The sequence below is a fragment of the Megascapheus bottae genome, chromosome 5 (genome assembly GCF_031878675.1).
Source record: "Megascapheus bottae isolate mThoBot1 chromosome 5, mThoBot2.hap1, whole genome shotgun sequence".
NCBI lineage: Eukaryota > Metazoa > Chordata > Mammalia > Rodentia > Geomyidae > Megascapheus > Megascapheus bottae.
This window is the reverse complement of record NC_143513.1, coordinates 74,836,708-74,858,807: the sequence shown is the minus strand read 5'-3', so window position 1 is coordinate 74,858,807 and position 22,100 is coordinate 74,836,708. Positions and strand designations below refer to the sequence as shown.

Sequence of the window (22,100 nt, the reverse complement as noted above, 5' to 3'; positions counted from 1 at the left end):
GGGACTACAGGTGTGAACTAGGATCTCCTGGGTTCTCAGTAATATGGTAGGCAGTAATAATAGCAACAGTAATAGTAATAATAGGCAGTCAGCTTCTCTGTGGGTTAGCCCTTTTGGATAACTTAGTGAGTTCTTAACATCAAGCAGGCAAGGGCATTTTAAGGTGAGGTTAATAGATAATTTCTAGCTCCATAACTCTGGTCATTTGAGGCTCTTTTACAACTCCTGTTTTTATAATTTCTGCTGAATTCTTGTCTTCTCTGTTGGCCCAACAATATTTGTGGTCAGATGAAGGTTTGTTCTGTACATAGAGGTGTGTGTTCTCAAAGAATAACTTTGAGCTAAGGTTTTGTGGAAAACCCAAGTATATGTTTATGAGAAACATCCAAGTTTGCTTTTTAGTTTTGTCTACAGGAAACTAGATGGAGCCAGATCTCAAGTCAGAGATGACAGACCCAGATATCCCAGCATCCAGCTTCTCCTCCTGTGTGACCTTGGAGAGTCTTCTATGGCTTCCCCCTCATTGTCTGTGTTACTTCTCCTTACCTGTGTCTCCCAGGCTATTTACCACCATAGGCCCCAGGGGAACATAACTAAAGCTGTGATTGGAGTCCAGGACTCCTGTATGATCTGTCAGGCAGTTGTGGGACCTTGTGATGGACCGCAGTAGATGGAAAGCCCAGGGGGACTCTGCCTTCAGTCTGTCAGGGGTAGTTGTTCCTGGGGTCCTCACAGCTCATGGGAGGTGGGTGATACATGAAGCACAGAGGGGTGGCTGTGGATAGGGTCTTTTTTTTTTTAACTGTATTTTTTTTTTGTCTTTTCTTTTTTTGGCACTGGGGATTGAACCCAGGATGTTGCACTTGCTAGGCAAGCACTTTGCCACTGAGCTACATTCCAGCCCTGTGGATAGGGTCTTATACAGATGGGGGCATGAAGAGTGAGCGCATAGCCCCTGAGAACTGGGACTTTCTGTCTTCTGCCTCTGACTTTCTCTGAAGGAAGGGGAATGGATTACAGCATCTCTTCCCTTCAGTGGAATAATTCTATGACTGCACTCAATGAAGGATATTAAATAGAGGGAAAGAAAAGGAAAAAACAAGTGAATCGGTTTTGTTTTCTGTATGGATGTGTGAGTACAAGGGCTTGAACTCAGAGCCTTGAACTCTTGCTTGGCTTTTTTACTCTATCCCTCTACCACATCTCTCTCTCTCTCTACCTTGTTGTTGTTTTCTGGTTAGAGTCATGAGTTGCACAGATTTTCCTTTCCCTGACTGGTTTCTAACCATAATCCCCAGATTTTAGCTTCCTGAGTAGCTATGATTATAGCCTGAGCTACTAGGGTGTGGCCTTAATCAATTTTTTTTTTTTGCCAGTCCTGGGGCTTGAACTCAGGGCCTGAGCGCTATCATTAGGCTTTCTCAAGGCTAGAGCTCTACCACTGGAGCCACAGCACCACTTCTGGCTTTTTCCACTATGTGGTATTGAGGAATTGAACCCAGGACTTCATGCATGCTAGGTGAGCACTCCACTACTAGGCCAAACTCCCGGCCTCAATTTAATTTTTAAAAGAACATGGAAGAAAGGATCATGTAAAGAAGTGCACTGGTGTAGTTTAAATATTACTCCAGGAAAACAGCAACAACAATAACTTTAAAGAGCTTAGGGAGATGATAGGGAAGAGCAATCCAGGATATTCTGTTCTCTGATCTTTTGTTTATATGGTACCAAGGAATCAAACCTGGGCCTCATGCATGCCAGGCAAGTACTCTACCACTAAGCCACAGTCCTAGACTCATTCTGTTCTTGATAGGATATTTTCTTTCTTCTTCTCATGGCTGTGGAGTACTGAGGCTGAGCAGAGGGCATCTGGAGGCTCCAGGAAGAGGGGTTTCTCCTAAGGAATGTGGAGCCTGGGGGGGAGGGGAGCCCTGTGGGGTGCACAGTGGAGGGAAGGTGTCTGGAATGCTGTCCCAGCGTGCCATCTAGAGGACAGAAAGCAGTGAGCATGGCTGGAGAAAGCCAAGGCCCATGAAGTGTATATGTATGTATGTGTGTGTGTATGTGTGTGTCTTGTAAAGAAATGCTCTTCCCTTCTTCCCTTCTTTAACCATCTTGAATCATTCTGTTCTGTCATTTTTGCTTTTGTTGTTGTCTTTTGGTGCGTCCACCCTGGGTTTCAACTCCAGAGCTAGATTTTTTTTTTTTTTTTTTTTTTGCTCAAGGGTAGCACTCTACCACTTAAGCCACAGCTCTACTTCTGGCTTTGGGTTGGCAAATTGGAGATAAGAATCTGACAAATTGGGCTAGCTTGGAACCTCGATCCTCAGATTTCAGCCTCCAGAGTAGCTAGGGTTGTAGGTGTGAGCGACTATTTTTTTTTATTTGTGTTTTAATGATTTATATGTCCACACGAAACCACAACAGCTCAATCCAGGTAAGGCTAATGCTCCATATTCTTCGGAAATGAAGGTTCTTGTCTCTCCACCTGGTAAAATAAGAACCATGACCAGCTGGGCTCAGTGGCTCACGCCTATAATTCTACTCAGGAGGCTGAGATCTGAGTATTGAGGTTCAAAGCCAGCCTGGGCACTAAAGAATGTGAGACTCTTATTTCCAATTAATCACTAAAAAAATTGAGAAGTGGGGCTGTGGCTCAAGGGGTAGGGCGGTAGCTTTGAGCTGAAGAGCTCAGGGACAGTGCCTAGGCCCAGAGTTCAAGCCCTATCCATGACCCACAAACAACAACAACAAAACAAAACAACAAAACAAAAACAAACAAAAAACAAGACCAGAGAAGGTACTTGATGAAAACCAAGGTAATACAACGTGAGTAGTTGAAGAAAGTTTTCATTGGTGGTAGTAGTGGTGGTTGTGGGGCTCGAACTCAGGGCCTGATGCTGTCCCTGAATTCTTTTGCTCAAGACTGGTGCTCTACCACTTTGAGCCACAGTACCATTTCCAGTTTTCTGATGGTTCGTTGGCAATGTGCACCTCACATACTTTCCTACTTGGGCTAGCTCCGAACCTCAATCCTCAGATCTCCTGAGTAGCTTGGATTATAGTTATGAGTCACCAGCGCTTGCCTAGAAAGTTTTGAGTAACAGCTGTTATCACTACGGAAACAAGACTTGTGGTCACGAATACCTTTTCTTTTTCTGTTATGAATATGTGTGTTTACATACATGTGTTAAACAAATAGTCTTGTTTCATTTCTTATTCCCTTGTCATGTAACATAGACGTATTGACTTTGTATCTGTTATAAATACTGTTACATTTACACAGCAGTATTTAAGTTGCAAGAGATTAGAAGTGTCAACATCACTCAGAGAGTTTACCTCCACTCTGGGGAAGGAATAGTATGTGGATAGTTGAGTTATACTGGGTAAAATTGTAATATCATCATCATCATCATCATCACCAGTCCTGGGTCCTGGGGCTTAAACTCAGGGCTTGAACTCTGGTCTTGAACTCTTGCTCAAGACCAGTGTTCTGCCACTTGAGCCACAGCACTACTTCTGGCTTAAAAAAATTTTTTTTGTTGGTCATGGGACTTGAACTCTGGGCCTGGATGCTGTATCTGAACTTTGCAGCTGAAGGCTACCACCCTACCCCTTGAGCCACAATGCCACTTCCAGTTTTCTGGTGATTAATTGGAGCTAAGAACCTCATGGACTTTAGTGCCTGGGCTGGCTTTGAACTGTAATACTCAGATCTCAGCCTCCTGAGTCACTAGTATTACAGATGGGAATCACTGTGCCCAGCTAACTTCTCGATTTTTCTGTGCATGTGGTACTGAACTCAGGGCTTCATGCATGCTAGGCAAGCATTTTACCATTAGGCCACACTTCTGGCTGTACTCACTATTATTCTTTCTTTCTTTTCTTGGTGTTGAGGATTGAGCTCGGGGCTTCACACATTCCCCCCATCTCCCCATTACTGTTTTTGTTGTTGTTTTTTCCTTGATGGAATATTTATTATTAAGGAGTCATTGCTGAATTTTAGGAGTGACCATGATTTGAGGTGTGTGTGTGTGTGTGTGTGTGTGTGTGTGTGTGTGTATTTGGTTGTACTGGGGATTGAGCTAAAAACTCAAGCTTGGCAAGCTCTCTACCATCTGAGCCATACCCCAGGTCCTTTTTACTCTTAATTATTCTCAGGTAGGGTCTCTTGATTTTTTTTTTTAGTATGTATTTATTTTTAGTATTTATTTATTTTTTACCCAGGGAAGATTTGAACCTTGATCCTGGTTAACGCTTTGAGCTGGGATCGTAGGTGTGAATCACAACAAGATAACAACAGCAAGGAGACCCAAAGCAGCCAATCATTTAGGGATAGCATTTTACACCCCACGGGTGTTCACAGGGTATCAGCACACACCACCTGGAGAAACTGCTCTGGAAGATTCTTTCATGTCAATGCCTGCCATGGCTGTTCTAATTCACCTTGCCCCCCCCCCCCCATTTGGTGAAAACCTGTTTGGCTTTCTCTCTCTGCCCCACCCCTGGCAAATAAATACACACATCCTCAAGATGTAAAGCATAAATAGCACACTTAACAGTTTGGCCTAGGGGTAGAGTGCTTGCCTAGCATGCACGAAGACCCTGGTACCACATCCATTAAAAAAAAAAGCCGGAAGTGGTGCTGTGGCTCAAGTGGTAGAGCTCTAGCCTTGAGAAAGCCCAAGGACGGTGCTCGGGCCCTGAGCGCAAGCCTCAGCACCGGCAATAACAACAACGACGACGACGACGACGACGACGACGAGAGAAGCATCGCAAGTGGCACCTTTGGGGATGAGTGGGTGTCCGGCAGGGCTGCCGGGCTGGATTCAGACAACGCGTACTTGTTGGTTTGATTGTGAGCGGCTTGCTTGCTCACCGGGTCTTTCCGCACACCCAGGCCCTCGGGCCAGCTTTTGGCCGGCGTGGAGTCTCGGACTTTTCTGGATTTTTCTGCGGAACTGGCTGCACGGGGAAGCCCTGTTCCCGGCCCTGTACCCTGGAGGGCGGTGGGGAGCTGCAGGGGTGGTGGGTGTGGCCGTCAGCCGGGCTGCGCCCCAGCTCCCCTCCCCACCGGGTCAGGGGGCCCTGAACCTTGTCCCCTGGGGGCGGGCGACTGTCCCGTCCTGGAAAGCCACCCGGGCTTCCGCGGGGACCCAAGGTCGGCTCCCAGGGCGCAGGTGCGGCGGGGCTGAGCCGGGCCGGCTGGCGCGGCAGGTTTGGCTCTGCGTCCCGGCCCTGTGGATACGCGGAGCCGCCCGCGGCGGGGAAGGAGCCCGGGCCCAGGGGCTGTGCGAGGCCGCCCCGCTGGGCCCCCGGCCGGCCACCCCTCTCCGTCCCGTGGGGAAACAGCTCGGAGGAAAGTGGGGTAAGGAGGAACTTGGGGCTGTGGTTTTGGTGATGTGTGTGAAGTCCTGGTCCTTTCCGCCTTATTCATCAGGGAAGACTCCCTCCCTCTCCCTCTTCATCTCCCTCTCCCTCTCCCTCTCCCTCTCTCTCTCTCTCTCTCACACACACACACACACCTACCTTTGGATTCATCTTCATTTGCTTGAGGGAGGGGCTGCTGTGTATGTTGTGGTGGGACTTGGTTTGTTTCATTGTCATTGTCATTGTTATTTATTTTGTGTCAGTTTGGGGACTTGAACTCAGGGCCTGCGTACTGCCCCCCTTCACATTTTCATTCAAGGAGAATGCTCTCCCACTTGAGCCACAGCTCCGCTTCTTGCTTCCTGGTGATTAATTGGAGACAACAGGCTCTCAGATTTGTCTCCATGGCTTGGCTTTGAACGTGGATTCTCAGATCTCAGTCTCTCTAGAGTAGCTGGAATTACAGGCGTGAGCCACCCACCTGGGCCTCGCTTAGGGCATTTGTTCTGGAGTCCCTGAGGTTAGTATAGCAGTCCAGTGGTAGCAAGAAGCCTGACAAGGCTCTAGCCTACTGATTTTTTCTGGTCAGTGGGGATGAAGACATTTTAAAACCAGTCCCTGCTGTAGCAAGAAGGCAGGCAGTCAGATGGCAGTTGGTGCAGTATTCCCAGAGGACTTCCGTGAGGCAGGGGCTCCGGGGTGAGAGCCATGGTGGGTGGTGGAAGATGTGGGGATGGAGGCTGGAGAGGAAGAGATAGAAGTTCCAGACCCGAGGGAGAAGCATGGGCAAAGGCTGGGGGTAGGCGTTAGCTTGTGAAGAGATGAGTGCGGGAATCTGGATGGCAGTGGGAACACAAGCCCATCCTGCAGTCTCTGCTGGCTCAGGACTTGAGAACTGATCCTGTCAGAAATGAGATTAGGAGCTGACAAGTAATGGTTATGCCCTCTGTCAAGTGGAATCCTGGGGAAGGAGTGGTAGTTCTTCCTGAAGTCTCACCTGGAGGGGGACGATGAGAGAGTGGCGGCAGCGGAGAACCTTCTTCTGGAGGGCTTTGGTGGAGAAGGCGGCTGATGCATCTCCCTCCACACTTTTCCTTGCTCTCACAGTGGACTTGCCTCCAGTCTTTGCAAGGAATTTCCCCCTTCTCCTCCTCCGTCTTCTTTTTGGTGTGGGTGCCGGAGCTAGAGCTCAGAGCCTCACACTCTTGCTTGTGCTCTGCCAGCCCTGGGCTTGAGCTCAGTCTGAGCACTGTCTTTGGACTTTCTCAAGGCTAGCCACTTCTGGCTTTTTTTTTTTTTTTTAATGAATGTGGTGCCGAGGAATTGAACCTGGGCTTTTGTGCGTGCTAGGCAAGCACTCTACCACTAGGCCAAACTCCCGGCCCCTTGCTTGGGCTTTTTTGTTCAAGGCTGGTGCTCTACCATTTGAGCCACACCTCCACTTTTGGCATTTTCCTAGTTAACTGGAGATAAGAGTTCCATAGACTCTTTTGGCCTAGGCTGGCTTTGAACTGTGATCCTTGTATTGTAGCCTGCTGAGTAGCTAGAATTACAGGTATGAACCACTAGTGCTTTTTTAACTTTGGAAGGTAGCCTTCTCTGCTTTCCATTCCAGTCAACACTAAAGGAAGTCCAGATTGGCTTCTGTGACTCAGGCCTGTAATCTTAGCTACTTAGCAGGCTGAAAGCTGAGGACTGTGGTTTGAAGCCAGCCCCAGCAGGAAAGTCTGGAAGACTCTTATCTCCAATTAACCATCAGAAAATCTTTGTGTGTCTGTTTTTCCTTTCAGACCCAGGTTTGTTTGAACAACTAGCAGTAGAACTATTGGGTCATGGGCATGAGTAATATAAAATTCAATAGATATTGACAGATACTCTCTGAGAAAGCTACAAAGAATGTACACTTCAGCAGGGTGTGGTAGCACATGCTTGTAATCCCAGCTCCTTAGTAGGCAGAGACAAGCATAGATAGTAAGTCCCAGGCTACTCTGAATGACACAGAGAGCACACACACAAACACACGCACAGATACCCTAGAAAACACCCCTCAGATCTTATAACTTTTTGGCTGGAGGCCTAGCTCCGGGGGTATCTAGAAAGTGTGAAGCATGAGCTCAAATGAAAAGAAGAGAACATTTTAGTTTCTGAATGTATAAAGGGCCTGTTCTCTCTCCTCCACAACTTGAGCCTTATCACATACCTTTTATATTTAAATCTGTACGGATACTTAGGTATGTGTGTGGTGCTGCACATGGAACCTCTCAAGGGCCTTGTAAGGCAGGTCAAGCTTCCCATGGCTTCTACCCCACACTCCTTAATCTTTGTCTAAGCTGATAAAAAGTAAAAAGCATTGTCTTGCTCTTTCTTTTTCTTTCTTTCTCTTTTTTTCTTTCTTCCTCTCTTCCCTTCTCCCTTCCCCACCCCTTTCTCTCTGTGGGTGTCAACTCAGGGCCTGGAACTCTGGCTTAACCTTTGAGCTACATCCTCACTTCCCATTTCTGGCTGGTTAAAGGAGATTAGAATCTTGTAGACTTTCCTGCCTGGACTGGCTTTGAACTGAGATCCTCAGATTTCAGTAGCTAGGACGACAGGTACGTGCCGCTGGCATTTTTATTCTTTAAGTCAGGAATGAGTCTTGTTGGATTTTCATTTTTAGCTGAGAGAAATCATCCTAAAGTTTTTCTGCATCTATTGTCTTAAACATCCTCTTTTTTTTTTTTTCCCTTCCTGCAGGCTGAGACTGGCCAAGATGGCGTCTGTGTTTCGCAGTGAGGAAATGTGTCTGTCCCAGCTCTTTCTGCAGGTGGAGGCTGCCTACTGCTGTGTGGCTGAGCTGGGAGAACTTGGATTGGTGCAGTTCAAAGATGTAGGTCCTACATTCTTTGCAGATAGGAGAGAGGCGGGCATGCGATGGGTATAGATAAGGCTGCAAAATTTCCCAGTAACTAACAAAAAAACAGCTTTCTTCTGGGAGTGGAGGACTCTGCAGCTTCAGCCTGGAGCAACATAGCCAAGCAAGAGTAGGGGTTCTGGGTTCAAGTCCCAGTACCAACACTAAAACCAAACAAATAAAGAAAAATACTAGTACAAAAAAAACTCCCAGAGGTGTGGCTCAGCAATATTTTGCTAGCCTAGCAGGTAGGATCTGGAGTTCAAACCTCAGTACCATCAAGTAATAACAACAGCCAGGCATAATGGCATTCATTTGTAATCCCAGCACTTGAGAGGCTGAAATTTGAAGCCAGCCTGGGTTACAGAGCAAGAACCTGTCTCAAAAACCATTTTTTTTTTTTTTGCCAGTCCTGGGGCTTGAACTCAGGGCCTGGGCATTGTCCTTGGACACTTTTTGCTCAAGGCCACTTGAGCCACAGCATCAATTCTGGCTTTTTCTGTGTATATGGTACTGAGGAATAGAACCCAGGGCTTTGTGCATGCTGGGTAAGCACTCTACCACTAGGCCACACTTCTGGCCCCCAAATAAAAAATTTTAAAGGTAAAACTAACAGGGAAGATGTCCGCAGCTGCTGCCACCTAACATATATCTTATTTCCTACCCCTACCCCCTTCTCCTAGCTAAATGTGAACGTGAACAGTTTCCAAAGGAAATTCGTGAACGAAGTCCGGAGGTGTGAGTCTCTAGAAAGAATCCTCCGTAAGTTCCCTTCCCCCTTTGCTGTGGAAGCAGAGGTAAATGGCTTTGCAGAGGATGTGTAGGTTTCTTGGAGTTGATCATGGAGGTGGGGCTTAGCTGGTGGGAGGGGCCTGTATGCTCAGCCAGACCTCTCACGTCACTGGTGTCATTTCAACCCTCAGATTTTCTAGAAGATGAGATGAAAGATGAGATCGCCATCCAGTTGCCTGAGAAGTACCCTGAGACCCCTCTCCCTCGGGAAATGATCCATCTGGAGGTGAGGCCTCCATTTCCCAGCCACTCAGGAGTTCTGTCACTAATGTCTAACTTTGGGGGTCACTGTGCTGGTCCAGGGCAGAGGTCTGGGGAGGCCCACTTAGCTTAGAGCCCCGATTTCTTTTTCTTTTTCATTTTTGTTGGTTGTGGGGCGTGGACTCAGGGCCTGGGCGCTGTCCCTGATCCTTTTCTACTCAAGAATAGTGTTTTACCACTTTGAGCCATAGCGCCACTTCCAGCTTTTGGGTGGTTCATTGGAGATAAGAGTCTCATAAGGATTTTTCTGCCCTGGCTGGCTTTGACCAGGATCCTCAGATCTCAGTCTCCTGAGTGCCCAGCAAGGATCCAGGATTTCTTTTGTGGATGCATGACTGGTGCTACTGATTGAGCCACATGTGACCCAATGGTATATTTTCTTATTTCTCTGGAGTAAACCAGGGTAAAAACTTGGGGTTTTAGAACCTTCCTCCCTACCCATGACTGAAAGTGCAGTAGTCTCAAGTGGGGTTGGTCCCCTTTCCTTGGATGTGAGAGACATGGAGACTTTTGTACATCTTCAGCCCTCTTCAGGGATACAGGGCCTTGGCCTCTGGCTAAGTAGGGAGAAGAGGGTGGGGGCACATGAGCAGTTAAGACAGTTCCAGCCTTCAGTGTGGGTGCCTGGCTTTCCATTAGCTCAGTCTTTGTCCTTAGGGGAGATCTGGAGAAGTGATCATCATTTCATTACAGGGCAAGGCCCTCTTCTGAAGCTTTGGCTGTTTGCTTTCAGACAATAAGGAGGCATTACCTGTTTGAAGGGCAGTTTGCCTTCCTCACAAGGTGCTTAGTGCTAGGTCTTCTCTCTCCTCTCAGAAACGAAGTGATTGCAGAGGGACTGTCGGAGAGTAGCTCAAAGGACACAGATACAAGGGCATCCCCCCACCGTTTTTTAAAAAAAATTTTGAGGGCCGGGAGTTTGGCCTAGTGGTTAAAGTGCTTGCCTAGCATGCATGAAGACCCGGGTTCGATTCCTTGGTACCACATACATAGAAAAAAGCTGGAAGTGGTGCTGAGGCTCAAGTGGTAGAGCTCTAGCCTTGAGAAAGTCCAAGGACAGTGCTCAGGCTCTGAGCTCAAGCCCAGGACTGGCAAAAAAAAAAAAAAATTTGGTCAGCCTTGGGTCTTGAACTCATGGCCTGGGCACTCTCCCCGAGCTTCTCTGCTCAAGGCTAGAGCCACAGCTCCACTTTCGTTTTTTTCTGGTGGTTAATTGGAGGTAAGAGTCCCATGGGCTTTCCCACCTAGGCTGACTTCGAACTATGATCCTCAGATCTCTGCCTCTTGAATAGTTAGAGTTACAGGCATGAGCCACCAGCACAGCTTTGTTTTCAATCAGTCCCTTCTTCCATCCCTCCCTGTTTGCCCCCATTTCCTTTCTCTCCTCCTCTTCCTTCCATCTCCCCCCACCCCATCCTTCCTATTAAACTGGAGGCCAAAGGCCTGTATCCTTGAAGGTGGCTTGAAGATGTACAGAGCTCTCTCCATAAAAAGCACTCACTGGTTTCCAGTCCAACCTTGCTGTCTTCTACATAGAGGCCTCTCCTCTGCCTGGATTCTGCAGGTCAAGTGAGGGAAGACTTTAGCCTAGGCTGTTATGGTTGCTGGATCCTGTTTTCTTTCCTTCCCAGCCTGTCTTTGTAAAGTTATGTGTACACAGGGCCCTAGGGAGAAGCTAGCAGGGCCCAGGCCAGGAGCAGGTGAGGAGGGAGAATGAGATGGTGGGTTGAAGGCTGGGGAAGCTAGACTACTAAAGGCCTAGGGGCTCTGGCTGGCAAAGCAAATATTTTCTCCTCTGAGGAGAAAGGATCACTAGGGAGGGGCTTCTCCAAGGTGAGCGATTTCTCCAGCTGGGATTATTTTTTTCTTTTGAATGAATCTATCACCCCTCCCCCCATTTTTTTTTTCTTTTGAGGCAGGCTCTCCTTACATAGTCCAGGCTGGCCTGAAACACAAGGTTTTCCTATTTCCTTCAGCTTCCAAAGTGTTGGGATTACAGGTATATGCTACCATACTTGCTTGAAGCCACCTTCCCTTACAGTCTTCAAATGTTGTAAAGCCACAGTAGAATAACTCTTGATACTCTACTATCGATATGAACCCTTCTAGAAAAAAAAACTTGGATCTTGTCCTGTTAAACTCTTGATATGGGAAAAACTTGGAGGCCTGCAGGCCTGTGAGTTTAACAGCCCCCTCTCCTCTGCTCCCTTCTCTGCCTTAGTTTCTAATCTGTGGTTGGGTGTGGGAGATATCTTTCTGGTTTGTGCTAGAACTCCTGCTTCTGAATGATGGCAGGAATCTTCTAGACTTTCCAGTTTTAACATTTCCAGTCTTTTCTCTCTATTCCTGGTTTTGCTTTGTCTTACCAGTTCCCTACTGATAAGGATAAGGGCTCAGCCTCCTCTGACCCCTGATGGAGACGGGGCCCTGTCCCTGCTCTGTCCCCCATTTACTGCATGCTGGCCCCAATGCTGGCATTTCTTCTAGCTTTCCTCCCCCAGCGCCTCATACTACATGCCTCTCCTGGCACCACCACTGCCTTCAAGTCTAGCCCATCTTTCAGACCCAGTGAACCCCACTGTCCTCTCCCACTGCACTGAGTCTGCATTCCCAGTCCCCTCCCTGCTCCTGCTGCTTGGGCTCCACATCAGTGTGACATTTCCTAATTGTTCTTCCAAGTCATTCACTCCCAACTTTCTCAGTCTCAGAAACCAATTCTGAGGAGCCCAAAGAACTTTGTTCATGTGGATTATCATTCTTAATATCTAGTGTATAAACAATCTTAAATGGTAGCCCAAAGAAAACTTGTATTGATTTACCTGAAAACAGGATCACATTGCACATTAATATGGTTAACATGAAAATAAGTATTTTTCCAACCCCAGAAACTTGAGTGAGAAGAGTGGAAGTGTTTACAAATCCCCTCCCCTCCCTTCTCTTTCTTTTTCTTGCCTTTCCTCTCCACCCTTTGTCTTCCCTTCCTTCCTTCCCTCCCCTTCCCCTCTTCTCTTTCCTTCCTCTCCTCTTTTCTCCCCTCCCCTCCTCTCCATATATATATATTTTTTTGTTGTTGTTTTTTTGTTTTTTGTTTTTTTGCCAGTCCTGGGCTTGAGCTCAGGGCCTGAGCACTGTCCTTGGACTTTCTCAAGGCTAGAGCTCTACCACTTGAGCCTCAGCACCACTTCTGGCTTTTTTTTTTCTATGTATGTGGTACTGAGGAATTGAACCTGGGTCTTCATGCATGCAAGGCAAGCACTTTACCACTAGGCCAAACTCCTGGCCCCTCCTTTTTCTGTTTTAATTGGGGGCAGGATGCCTTGGGGTCCCTACAAAGCTCCTTGCTCATGTTCAGAGCATATCCCCGCCTTCCCCACGTGGAGAGGGCTCAGGCTACAATGTGCATGTGCATTGAGTTGATTACTGGATAGCCATGCAGTGTCCAGCTTCTTTATATGCCACCAAATGCCTATTGATTTTTGGTAGCAGCATGGTTAATATATAGTGAGAGTGCCATAACTCTTTTTGCCTGGCTTACCTTCTTTTTTCTTTCCCATATAGACTATTCTAGAAAAACTGGAAGGAGAATTACAGGAATCCAACCAGAATCAGCAAGCATTGAAGAAGACCTTCCTAGAGCTGACGGAACTGAAATACCTCCTGAAAAAAACCCAGGACTTCTTTGAGGTCTTTTGGTGGGAATGGAGTGCAGGGTGCTTTTCTGAGGCCTCATGCTTTCACTTGAAACATTGGCTGGTTTGGAATAGGAGTAAAATATTGTCTCTGTGCCTACAGCCAGGTTATGGGTGAATGGGAAAGGATTCTGGGTGGTAGTGGCTGACTTGGAGGCAAAAGTATTACAGTGCTCAAGAAAAAAGTATGCACCGAAAGTGGCTCTCTCATACCTATAATTCTAGTTACTCAAGAGGCTGAGATCTGAGGATCATGGTTCAAAGCCAGCCTGGGCATGAAAGTCTATGACACTCTTATCTCCAATTAACCACCAGAAAACCGGAAGTGGTACTGTGGCTCAGGTGGTAGAATGCTAGCCATGAGCTGAGGGGCTCAGGGACAGTGCCCAGGCCTAGAGTTCAAACTCTATGACTGACAAAAACAAACAAAACCCCCCAAAACAAAATGGCTCTGACAGAAGGAAAGCCTAGGGGGCTGTTAGATTGAAACCCAAGAAAGTTCTGATGTGGAACAAGCACTCTGCTTGTGCACTTCTGTTAATTATTTGTGGAAAATTAAAGCTTCATTAAAAACAGACAAAATCAGCCAGGCACTGGGGTTTCATGCCTGTAATCCAAGCTACTCATAGCTGAGATCCAAGGATTGAAGTTCAAAACAAGTCCAGGCAGGAAAGTCTGTGAGACTCTTATTTCCAATTAACCACTAAAAAGCCAGAAGTGGGGCTATGGCTCAATTAATCGAGCACAAGCCTTGAGCAAAAAAGCTAAGGGAGAGCGGAAGGCCACGAGTTCAAGTCCTGGTACTGGCACAATGAAAAGAAGAAAAAAAGAGAGAGAAGTGTGTAGGAGTGGGGTGCTTTCAGTTACTGGTATATTTAAGCGATGGTATTGGTGCTCTGGCTTTCAGACAGAAACTAATTTAGCTGAAGACTTCTTTACTGAAGACACTTCTGGTCTCCTGGAGTTAAGAGCCATACCCACGTTCATGACTGGAAAGTTGGGGTAAGTGGACTTCAGTTTCTAAGAGTTAAGGCTAGACGAGTCCTTGTCCTTAGCTAAATGCCTGGCAGGTGAAAAGTTTTCGTGGGTTGTATTGAGAGTATTACTTGATAAAATGCATTTAGAATTTGAAGCTTTTTTTGGAGAGGGTACCAGTCCTGGGGCTTGAACTCCGCGTGGGCACTATCTCTGACCTTTTGTGCTCTACCACTTGAACCACAACTTTACTTCTGCCTTTTTGTTTGTTCAGTGGAGATAACAGTCTCACAGACTTCCCTGTCTGGCTGGCTTTGAACTGTAATCCTCAGATTTCAGCCTCTTCAGTAGCTAGGAATATAGGCATGAGCTACCAGTGCCTAGCTAAAGTTTTGAGGTTTTTTTTTTTTTTTTTTTTGCCAGTCTTGGGGCTTGACTTGGGGCCTGGGCACTGTCCTTGGACACTTTTTTAGTACTCTGCCACTTGAGCTGCAGCGCCACTTCTGCTTTTTCTGTATATGTGATACTGAGGAATTGAACCCAGGGCTTCATGAATGCTAGGCAAGCACTCTACCATTAGGCTATGACGCCGGCCCCTAAGTTTTGAGTTTTTAAAAACAATTAGAGCTGGGAGTGGTGGCTCACACCTGTAATCCTAGCTACTCAGGAGGCTGAGATCTGAGGATCGCAGTTCAAAGCTGGCACAGGCACAAAAGTCTTATCTCCAATTAACCACCAGAAAACCAGAAGTGGTGCTGTGGCTCAAGGGGTAGGGTGGTAGCCTTAAGCTGAAGAGCTCAGTGATAGTGCCCAGGCCCAGAGTTCAAGCCCCACCACCAACCAAAAAAAATTAGAAATGGTATGGTTAGATAAACAAATTGCACCCATGCAATGGTAATGTGTGGTAATTCTAAACAATATTTCATTCAGTGTCTAAATGAGATTGATGGATTTTAAAAGCTACTTCTTTTGTGGTAGTGAAGTTTGAACTCAGGGCAAGTGTTTTTGGCTGGGTGTAGTGGTTCACACCTGTAATCCTAGCTACTCAGGAGGCTGAGATCTAAGGATGGCAGTTCAAAGCCAGCTTGGGTAGGAAAATCTCTGAGACTTATTCCCAATAAACTATGAAAATCTAGAGGTAGAACTGTGGCTCAAGTAGTAGAGTGCTAATCTTGAATAAAAGAAACTCAGGGTCAGTGCCCGGGCCCTGAGAACTAGCACAAATGAAAATATTTCTGAACATTTCAAAAATTGTGAGTTTGGAGTTATTATTATTATTAATTATTAAAAAGGCATACTTGCTAGGTAGGTACTCTAACCACTGAGCCATGGCGCAGCCAGATATTTTTAGTCAATAGATATTTTTCAGCCTTCTAGTTGGATGAAAGGAAAAGAAAATACATTTATTTAAATTATTTGTCCTAAATTGTTTATTTACAGTGTTTAAATTGAGCTGGGAACCAGTGACTCATGCCTGTAATCCTAGCTGCTCAGGAGGCTGAGATCTGAGGATTGAGGTTCAAAGACAGCCCGGGCATTAAAGTCTGTGAAATTCTCATCTCCAGCTAACCACCTGAAAAACAGAAGTGGTGTTGTGGCTCGAGTGGTAGAGTGATAGCCTTGAGCTGAGATGCTCAGGGACAGTGCCCAGACCCAGAGTTCAAGCCCCATGACTGACCAAAAAAACCCCCCAAAAAACAAAAACCAAAAAATGAAAAACATTTAAATTATTTTAGAGGTAATACATTTAAAGTAATAAACTGTCCCACACTGGTGGCTTACACCTGTAATCCTAACTACTCAGGAAGTTGAGATCTAAGGATTGTAATACTAAACCAGCAGGGTAGAAAAGTTTGTGAGACTTTTAATCTCCAATTAACCAGAAAAAAGGCCAGGAGTAGAGGTGTCAAGTGCTAGAGTGCTAGCCTTGAGCAGGAAAAAGCCAGGTAAGAATGCAAGGCCTTGTGTTCGAGTCCCAGTATTGGCACAGGAAAATAGCACTAAACTAACAAAGGTCACTGTTTTGATGGCCCTGTGAGGAGTTTAGGTCAGCAAAAATCAAAATACCTGGAAACAGAAGGGCCAAAGAGATTTGGGGTGGGTTGGGGCTGGGGTACCAGGTGGCTTTGTGGCCCCGGGCCCAGGACTGTGTGAAGCTGCCTCCTGCTCATGGAGTGGGGTGGTCCCCACCTCTGTGCCCGCGTCCCTGTGCCCAGTGCCTCAGTGCTGTCATCTCTTCTGCCCAGGTTCACAGCTGGTGTGATACACAGGGAGAGGATGGCTTCCTTTGAGAGGCTGCTGTGGCGAGTTTGCCGGGGAAATGTCTACTTGAAGTTCAGTGAGATGGATATGCCTCTGGAAGATCCGGTCACGGTGAGGACAGGGGAGGGGAGGGGAGGGGAGGCCTGCAGGAAGCGCTGTCCAGATTCCTATGGCCAGGACCCTGAGTGCGCATGCTCTCAGAGCTTTGTGGCTTTCATTCCATGATGCTAATATCCCCTTCCTCCCTCCCACCCTTGCTTCCTTGCTTCCTTGCTTCCTTCCCTCCTTCCTTTCTTCCTTCCTTCCTCCCTTCCTTCCCCTCCCTCCCACCCTTCCTCCCTTTCCTTCCTTCCTCCCTTTCTTGCTTCTTTCCTTCCTTCCTCCCTTTCTTCCTTTCCTTTCCCTTCCTTCCTTCCTTCCTTCCTTCCTTCCTTCCTTCCTTCCTTCCTGTCTTCCTCCCTTCCTTTCTTCCTCCCCTCCTCCCTCCCTCCAACCCTTTCTCCAATTCTTGCACTCCTTTTCTCTTGCCTACAACCCTAGGCAGGTATAATGGTGTATGGTTTTTCTATGGGTATAGAGAGTATTGTAGATAATATGAGATTTTTCTCCCCCAGTACTATGCATTTGTTATTTAAAATTAGTTATTTATTTATCATGTTGGTGAGAATCAAACTCAGGACCTTGAGCATCCAAGGCAAGCGTTCTATTCCTGACCCAAGTCTGAGCCCTGTATCCTTTACACAGAATATTTTAACTTTGGGCCTATCATGCGTGAAGCCCTGGATTCGATTCCTCGGTACCACATACACATATAAAGCTGGAAGTGGTGCTGTAGCTCAAGGGGCAGAGCACTAGCCTTAAGCAAAACCCAGATGCTCCTCAATTGATGAGTGGATCAACAAGATGTGGTATTTGTACACAATGGAATTCTATGCTGCTGTCAGAAAGAATGACATCGCCCCATTAGTAAGGAAATGGGAAGACTTAGAAAAAGTCATATTAAGTGACTCAAAGGAGCATAGGCCCAAGAGTCTCCCTCATTTGTCATAATCAGTAGACACTTTGGGCTCTCCTACTGCATCTTAGCCTCTTCCTGAGCCACAGCCACAGATGGCTTATTTTGATGTTATGCATGTCTAATATTTACTTTGAGTGAATGAAACCTTCTGTATTTCTGTACCTTTTATTTGCATTTCCTTCTGAATATACATGTTCTGATGTTTGTCTCATTGACTTTCCTGCCTGGGCTGGCTTTGAACTGTGATCCTCAGATCTCAGCCTCATCAGTAGCTAGGCTTGCAGGCATGAGCGACCAGCCCCCCCAGCTAAAGAGACTTTTTCTGGTCATGGGCTTAAACTCTGCGCCTGATTGCTGTCCCTGAGCTCTTCAGCTCAAGGCTAGCACTTTACCACAAATTTTCTGGGGTTTAATTGGAGATAAGTCTCATGGATGGAAGTGGCGCTGTGGCTCCAGGGATAGGGCGGTAGCCTTGTGCTGCTCAGGCCCAGAGTTCAAGTCCCACGACTGAAAAAAAAAAAAAGAAAAAGAGTCTCATGAACTTTTCTACCCAGGTTGGCTTTGAACCTTTATCCTCAGATCTCAGTTGTGTCCGGCTCCAAGAAGACTCATCTCTAATTAACTACAAAAAGCCAGAAATGGCCTGTGACTGAGGTGGTATAGAGTGCTAGCCTTGAGAACAAAAGCTCAACGACTGTGCTAGGTACTGAGTATAAGCCCCAAGACTGGCACTCACACAAATACACACATACATCTACATGAATACAAACACACATATGCATGTGTGTGCACAAGCACACATATGTGCACAGAGGCACCCCATTAGACACAGCCAGAAATGGAAGTGTGGCTCAAGTGGTAGAGTATAAGTCATTTTTTTTTTTGGCCAGTCCTGGGCTTGAGCTCAGGGCCTGAGCACTGTCCCTGGACCTTTTCAAGGCTAGCGCTCTACCACTTGAGCCTCAGCACCACTTCCGGCTTTTTTCTATGTATGTGCTACCAAGGAATCGAACCTGGGTCTTCGTGTATGCTAGGCAAGCACTCTACCAGTAGGCCAAACTCCCCAGCCCTCAGTCTTGAGTAGAAAAGCCAAGTGAGAACATAAGGCCCTGAGTTCAAGCCCCATCAAACACACACACACACACACACACACACACACGCACGCAAATTAGGCACTTTGTTACATTTGTTAAATATCAAACACACATTCATCCCTTCAATGCAGATGTATCTGGGTTAACTCTGGTGGGGCAGTCCAGCTCATGTTCAAGCGCTCCAGCAACTTACTTCCCTATTCTGGCTGTTTTCTTGTTTTGAATCACATTTCTTAGAATGAGAGCTGAATTTAGAGTCCACCTGGGCCTGTAGTACTGGAACACGTACTGAGTCTATTCCTTTGAGGCTTAAAAACCTATTCTGATTTCCCAGAAAGAAGAAATTAAAAAGAATATATTCATCATATTTTATCAAGGAGATCAGCTCAGGCAGAAAATTAAGAAGATCTGTGATGGGTAAGAGGGACCATTCACGGCTTGGTTACTGATGGTTGGGGACAGAAGTGTACCATGTACAATACATGACTGGGTAGCTTGCATGTTTGTTGGAATCTTACTTGATAAGATTATGACTAAAAAGGGCCAAGAGTTTAGCCTGGTGATAGAGTGTTTGCCTAGCATGCATAAAGACCTGGGTTCGATTCCTCAGTATCACATACATAGAAAAAGCCGCAAGCGGTGTTATGGCTCCAGTGGCAGACCACTAGCCTTGAGAAAGCCCAAGGAAAGTGCTCAGGCTCTGAGTTCAAGCGCCAAGATTGGCAAAAAAAAAAAAAAAAAAAAAAAAAAAGAAGGAAAAGAAAAAAAAAGAAAGAAAAAGAAAAAAGAAGAAAAAATGCAATTGGTATGTGTGTGCTATTAGTTGGGCTTGAACTTGGGGTCTCTAGCTTAGCATTTCTGCCCAAGGCTGACTTGGTACTACTTGAGTCACACCTCTACTTCTGGCATGTATGTAATTAAGAGTTTTGTGGATTTATGTCCCTAATCTGACTTTGTTCCATGATTCTAAGATCTCAGCCTTCTGAAAAGCTAGGCTTGTAGGCATGAGCCACTGTCACCCCCCCTCCCTCAAAAAAAAAGGCATAGCACAGCTAAGTTATTTTTACAGCCCCTCATAATCAAATTACTCAATTCAGAAGGATGGTGTACAAGAATAGATGCTAGAGGGGAAAGGAGATACCAGGTGTGCAGTCTTTTTTCCAGAGTAGGTCCTAGGCTTTATGGTTTGAATGAAGCTCATTCACACAAGAAAACCATTGCTTCAGTGTCTAGAGAGAGAGGGGTATAAAGCTGGGAACCATTTCCTCCGTGTGTGTGTGTGTGTGTGTGTGTGTGTGTACGTGAGCGTGCACACACACACACACACACACATACGCATATACATGAGCCAATACTTGATCTCAAGGCCTGGCTGCTGTCCCTTAGCTTTTCACTTAAAACTGGTGCTCTATCACTTGAACCATAGCTCTACTTCTGGCTTTTTGCTGGTTAATTGAAGAGTCTCACAGCTTTTCTTGCCTAGTCTGGCTTTGAGCTTTGCTCCTTAGATCTCAGCCTCTTGAGTAGCTGGGATTATAAGTGTGAGCCCCCTGAATTTGGCCTGGGAATTTATTTTCTGACTGTCAAACAGGAGGGTTTCTGGGAGGAGGAGGGCCCTCTGGCCCAAGTCAGCCAACACTGGCCTTGGAGAAGAGCCATTGCAGGCCGTCTTTCAGCAGTAACCCACAGTGTTCTTTGGAATGCATTAAACACAGGTTCCGGGCCACCATCTACCCCTGTCCAGAGCCTGCGGCGGAGCGCAGAGAGATGCTGGCTGGAGTCAACGTGAGGTTGGAAGATTTAATCACAGTAAGTGAAGGACTCAGGTGTCTGGAGAGGCCACCTCTGCTCTGGCTGTCCTGTTTCTCAGGCTGGAGGGTGTGCTGAGCTGGACTGGTGGCAGCTGTTGGAGATTGTGCAGCTGCCGGAGATTGTGCAATTAGAAAATAGCCCTTAGTATGCCGAGGTTAAGTCATGTACTGCCCAGGCATTGACCACAGCCCTCGTCAGTCGCTGGAGTCAGCCCTATCCCGTCAAAGGGGCCCTTGATTGGCAGCCTTGAGCTCCACCTCCAGCCAACCAGTTTGGCCAGTATTCAGTTGTTTAAACTAATTAACTACTCTATAAAAACAGTCAATCAAGTTTCGCCAGCTCAACTTCTTTTCTCTGGTAAAGATGGGTGTCGCCATAGGAAGTGACACCAAGCATGACCAAGATGAGAGCATTCTCCAGTCACAGTAGCTTTGACAGTGAGTGGTCCCTGAAGCTAGCTGTTGGTATGTTCTAGCACATTCTGTTCAACAGAACTTCCTGGTGCAGCCCATACCATCAGTGCCGGAAACTGGGAGTCTCGTGGAGTTCTGGAAATGTGGCCAGTGACACAGAGGAATGGAACTTCGGGTTGTTATTAATTTGTATTAAATGTGAATTTAAGTAGCTGCATGTGGCTACTGTAAAAGCTAGCGTAACTTTAGATCCTAAGGAAAGGAGTTCAGAAATATGTGCATATTTGTGTGTGTGTGTGTGTGTGTGTGCATATGTGTGTGTTGTGCATGCGTGTGTGTGTGTGTGTGTGTGTGTGTGTGTGTGTGTATTAAAAGAGTCAGGCCCTCATGTTCTTTTTGTGGCTTTGTCACTCCAGGCTTGCATTCTTCTATTTGCACCACAGCTCTGCTATCAGCTTTTTTTTTTTTTTTTTTTTTCCTGGTCCTGGGTTTGAGCTCTATCACTTTGAACCACAACTCCACTTCTGGTGGTTAATTGGACATAAGAGTCTCACTGATTTTTTATTTTATTTTATTTATTGCCAGTCCTGGGGCTTAAACTCAGTGTCTAAGCACTGTCCTTGGGCTTTCTCAAGGCTAGGGCTCTATCACTTGAGCCACAGCACCACTTCTGGCTTTTTTTCTTTTTTTTTTTCTATGTATGTGGTACTGAGGAATCGAACCCAGGTCTTCGTGAATGCTAGACAAGCGCACCCTACCACTAGGCCAAACTCCCAGCCCCAGATATTTTTTTTTTTTTTTTGGTCTAGGCTGGCTTTGAACCATGACACTCAGATCCTAGCCTCCTAAATAGCTAGGATTACAAGAGTGAGCCACCAGCACCTGGTTGTCTTAACCCTGCAAACAAAAATGAATTCTCAGCTGGGTGTGATTCAACCTAGGCCCACAGAATCCTGGGGAGCAAATGGGGTTTGCCTCAGGGCTCTCAGCTCGGGCGGGGCGGGGTGGCCCGTCAGGACAGGTAGAGTCCAGGTGGGTCGGGGAAGCCACCATGGCAGGTGAACCTCTGGGTTTGCCACCGCATCCACTCCCACACACGTGTGCCTTGTCTTTCAAACTTTGCCCAGGTCATCACGCAGACGGAATCCCACCGCCAGCGCCTGTTGCAGGAAGCTGCTGCCAGCTGGCACTCCTGGCTCACCAAGGTGCAGAAGATGAAGGCCATCTACCACACCCTCAACCTGTGCAGCATCGACGTCACCCAGCAGTGCGTCATCGCCGAGATCTGGTTCCCGGTGGCGGACACCGGGCGCATCAAGAGAGCCTTGCAGCAGGGCATGGTGCGTGGTGGGTGGGGTACCGAAGGGGCTTACAGCGTTCTGTGTTAGTCTCCTAGACTAGCTGGCCCCAGGACCAGCTCTAGGACTCTCAGAATCTCATGCTTGGACAATGTGATTTCCTACCAGCAGAGGGAAATCAGACAGGAAAGTGATGATAGATGGTGTGGGGAGAGGGCTTGTTCTA

The 22,100-nt window shown here is 46.8% G+C and overlaps 1 protein-coding gene across 2 annotated transcripts in view; it reads left to right on the top strand.

Moving 5' to 3' along the window:
- The window catches only part of Atp6v0a4 (ATPase H+ transporting V0 subunit a4), a 57,311-nt gene that overhangs the window by 10,232 nt on the left and 24,979 nt on the right, over positions 1-22,100 (top strand). The window contains exons 1-10 of one of the 2 annotated variants that reach the window (XM_090333377.1): positions 5,246-5,368; positions 8,104-8,236; positions 8,944-9,022; positions 9,184-9,278; positions 12,872-12,997; positions 13,910-14,004; positions 16,224-16,350; positions 18,686-18,768; positions 20,067-20,160; positions 21,704-21,916. In XM_090333377.1, the coding sequence (XP_090189503.1) occupies positions 8,120-8,236; positions 8,944-9,022; positions 9,184-9,278; positions 12,872-12,997; positions 13,910-14,004; positions 16,224-16,350; positions 18,686-18,768; positions 20,067-20,160; positions 21,704-21,916 (1,029 nt within the window). In that variant the 5' untranslated portion in view covers positions 5,246-5,368; positions 8,104-8,119. Of the gene's footprint in view, positions 1-5,245; positions 5,369-8,103; positions 8,237-8,943; positions 9,023-9,183; positions 9,279-12,871; positions 12,998-13,909; positions 14,005-16,223; positions 16,351-18,685; positions 18,769-20,066; positions 20,161-21,703; positions 21,917-22,100 lie in introns of those variants that run through there. The other variant, XM_090333376.1, reaches the window with a different exon arrangement.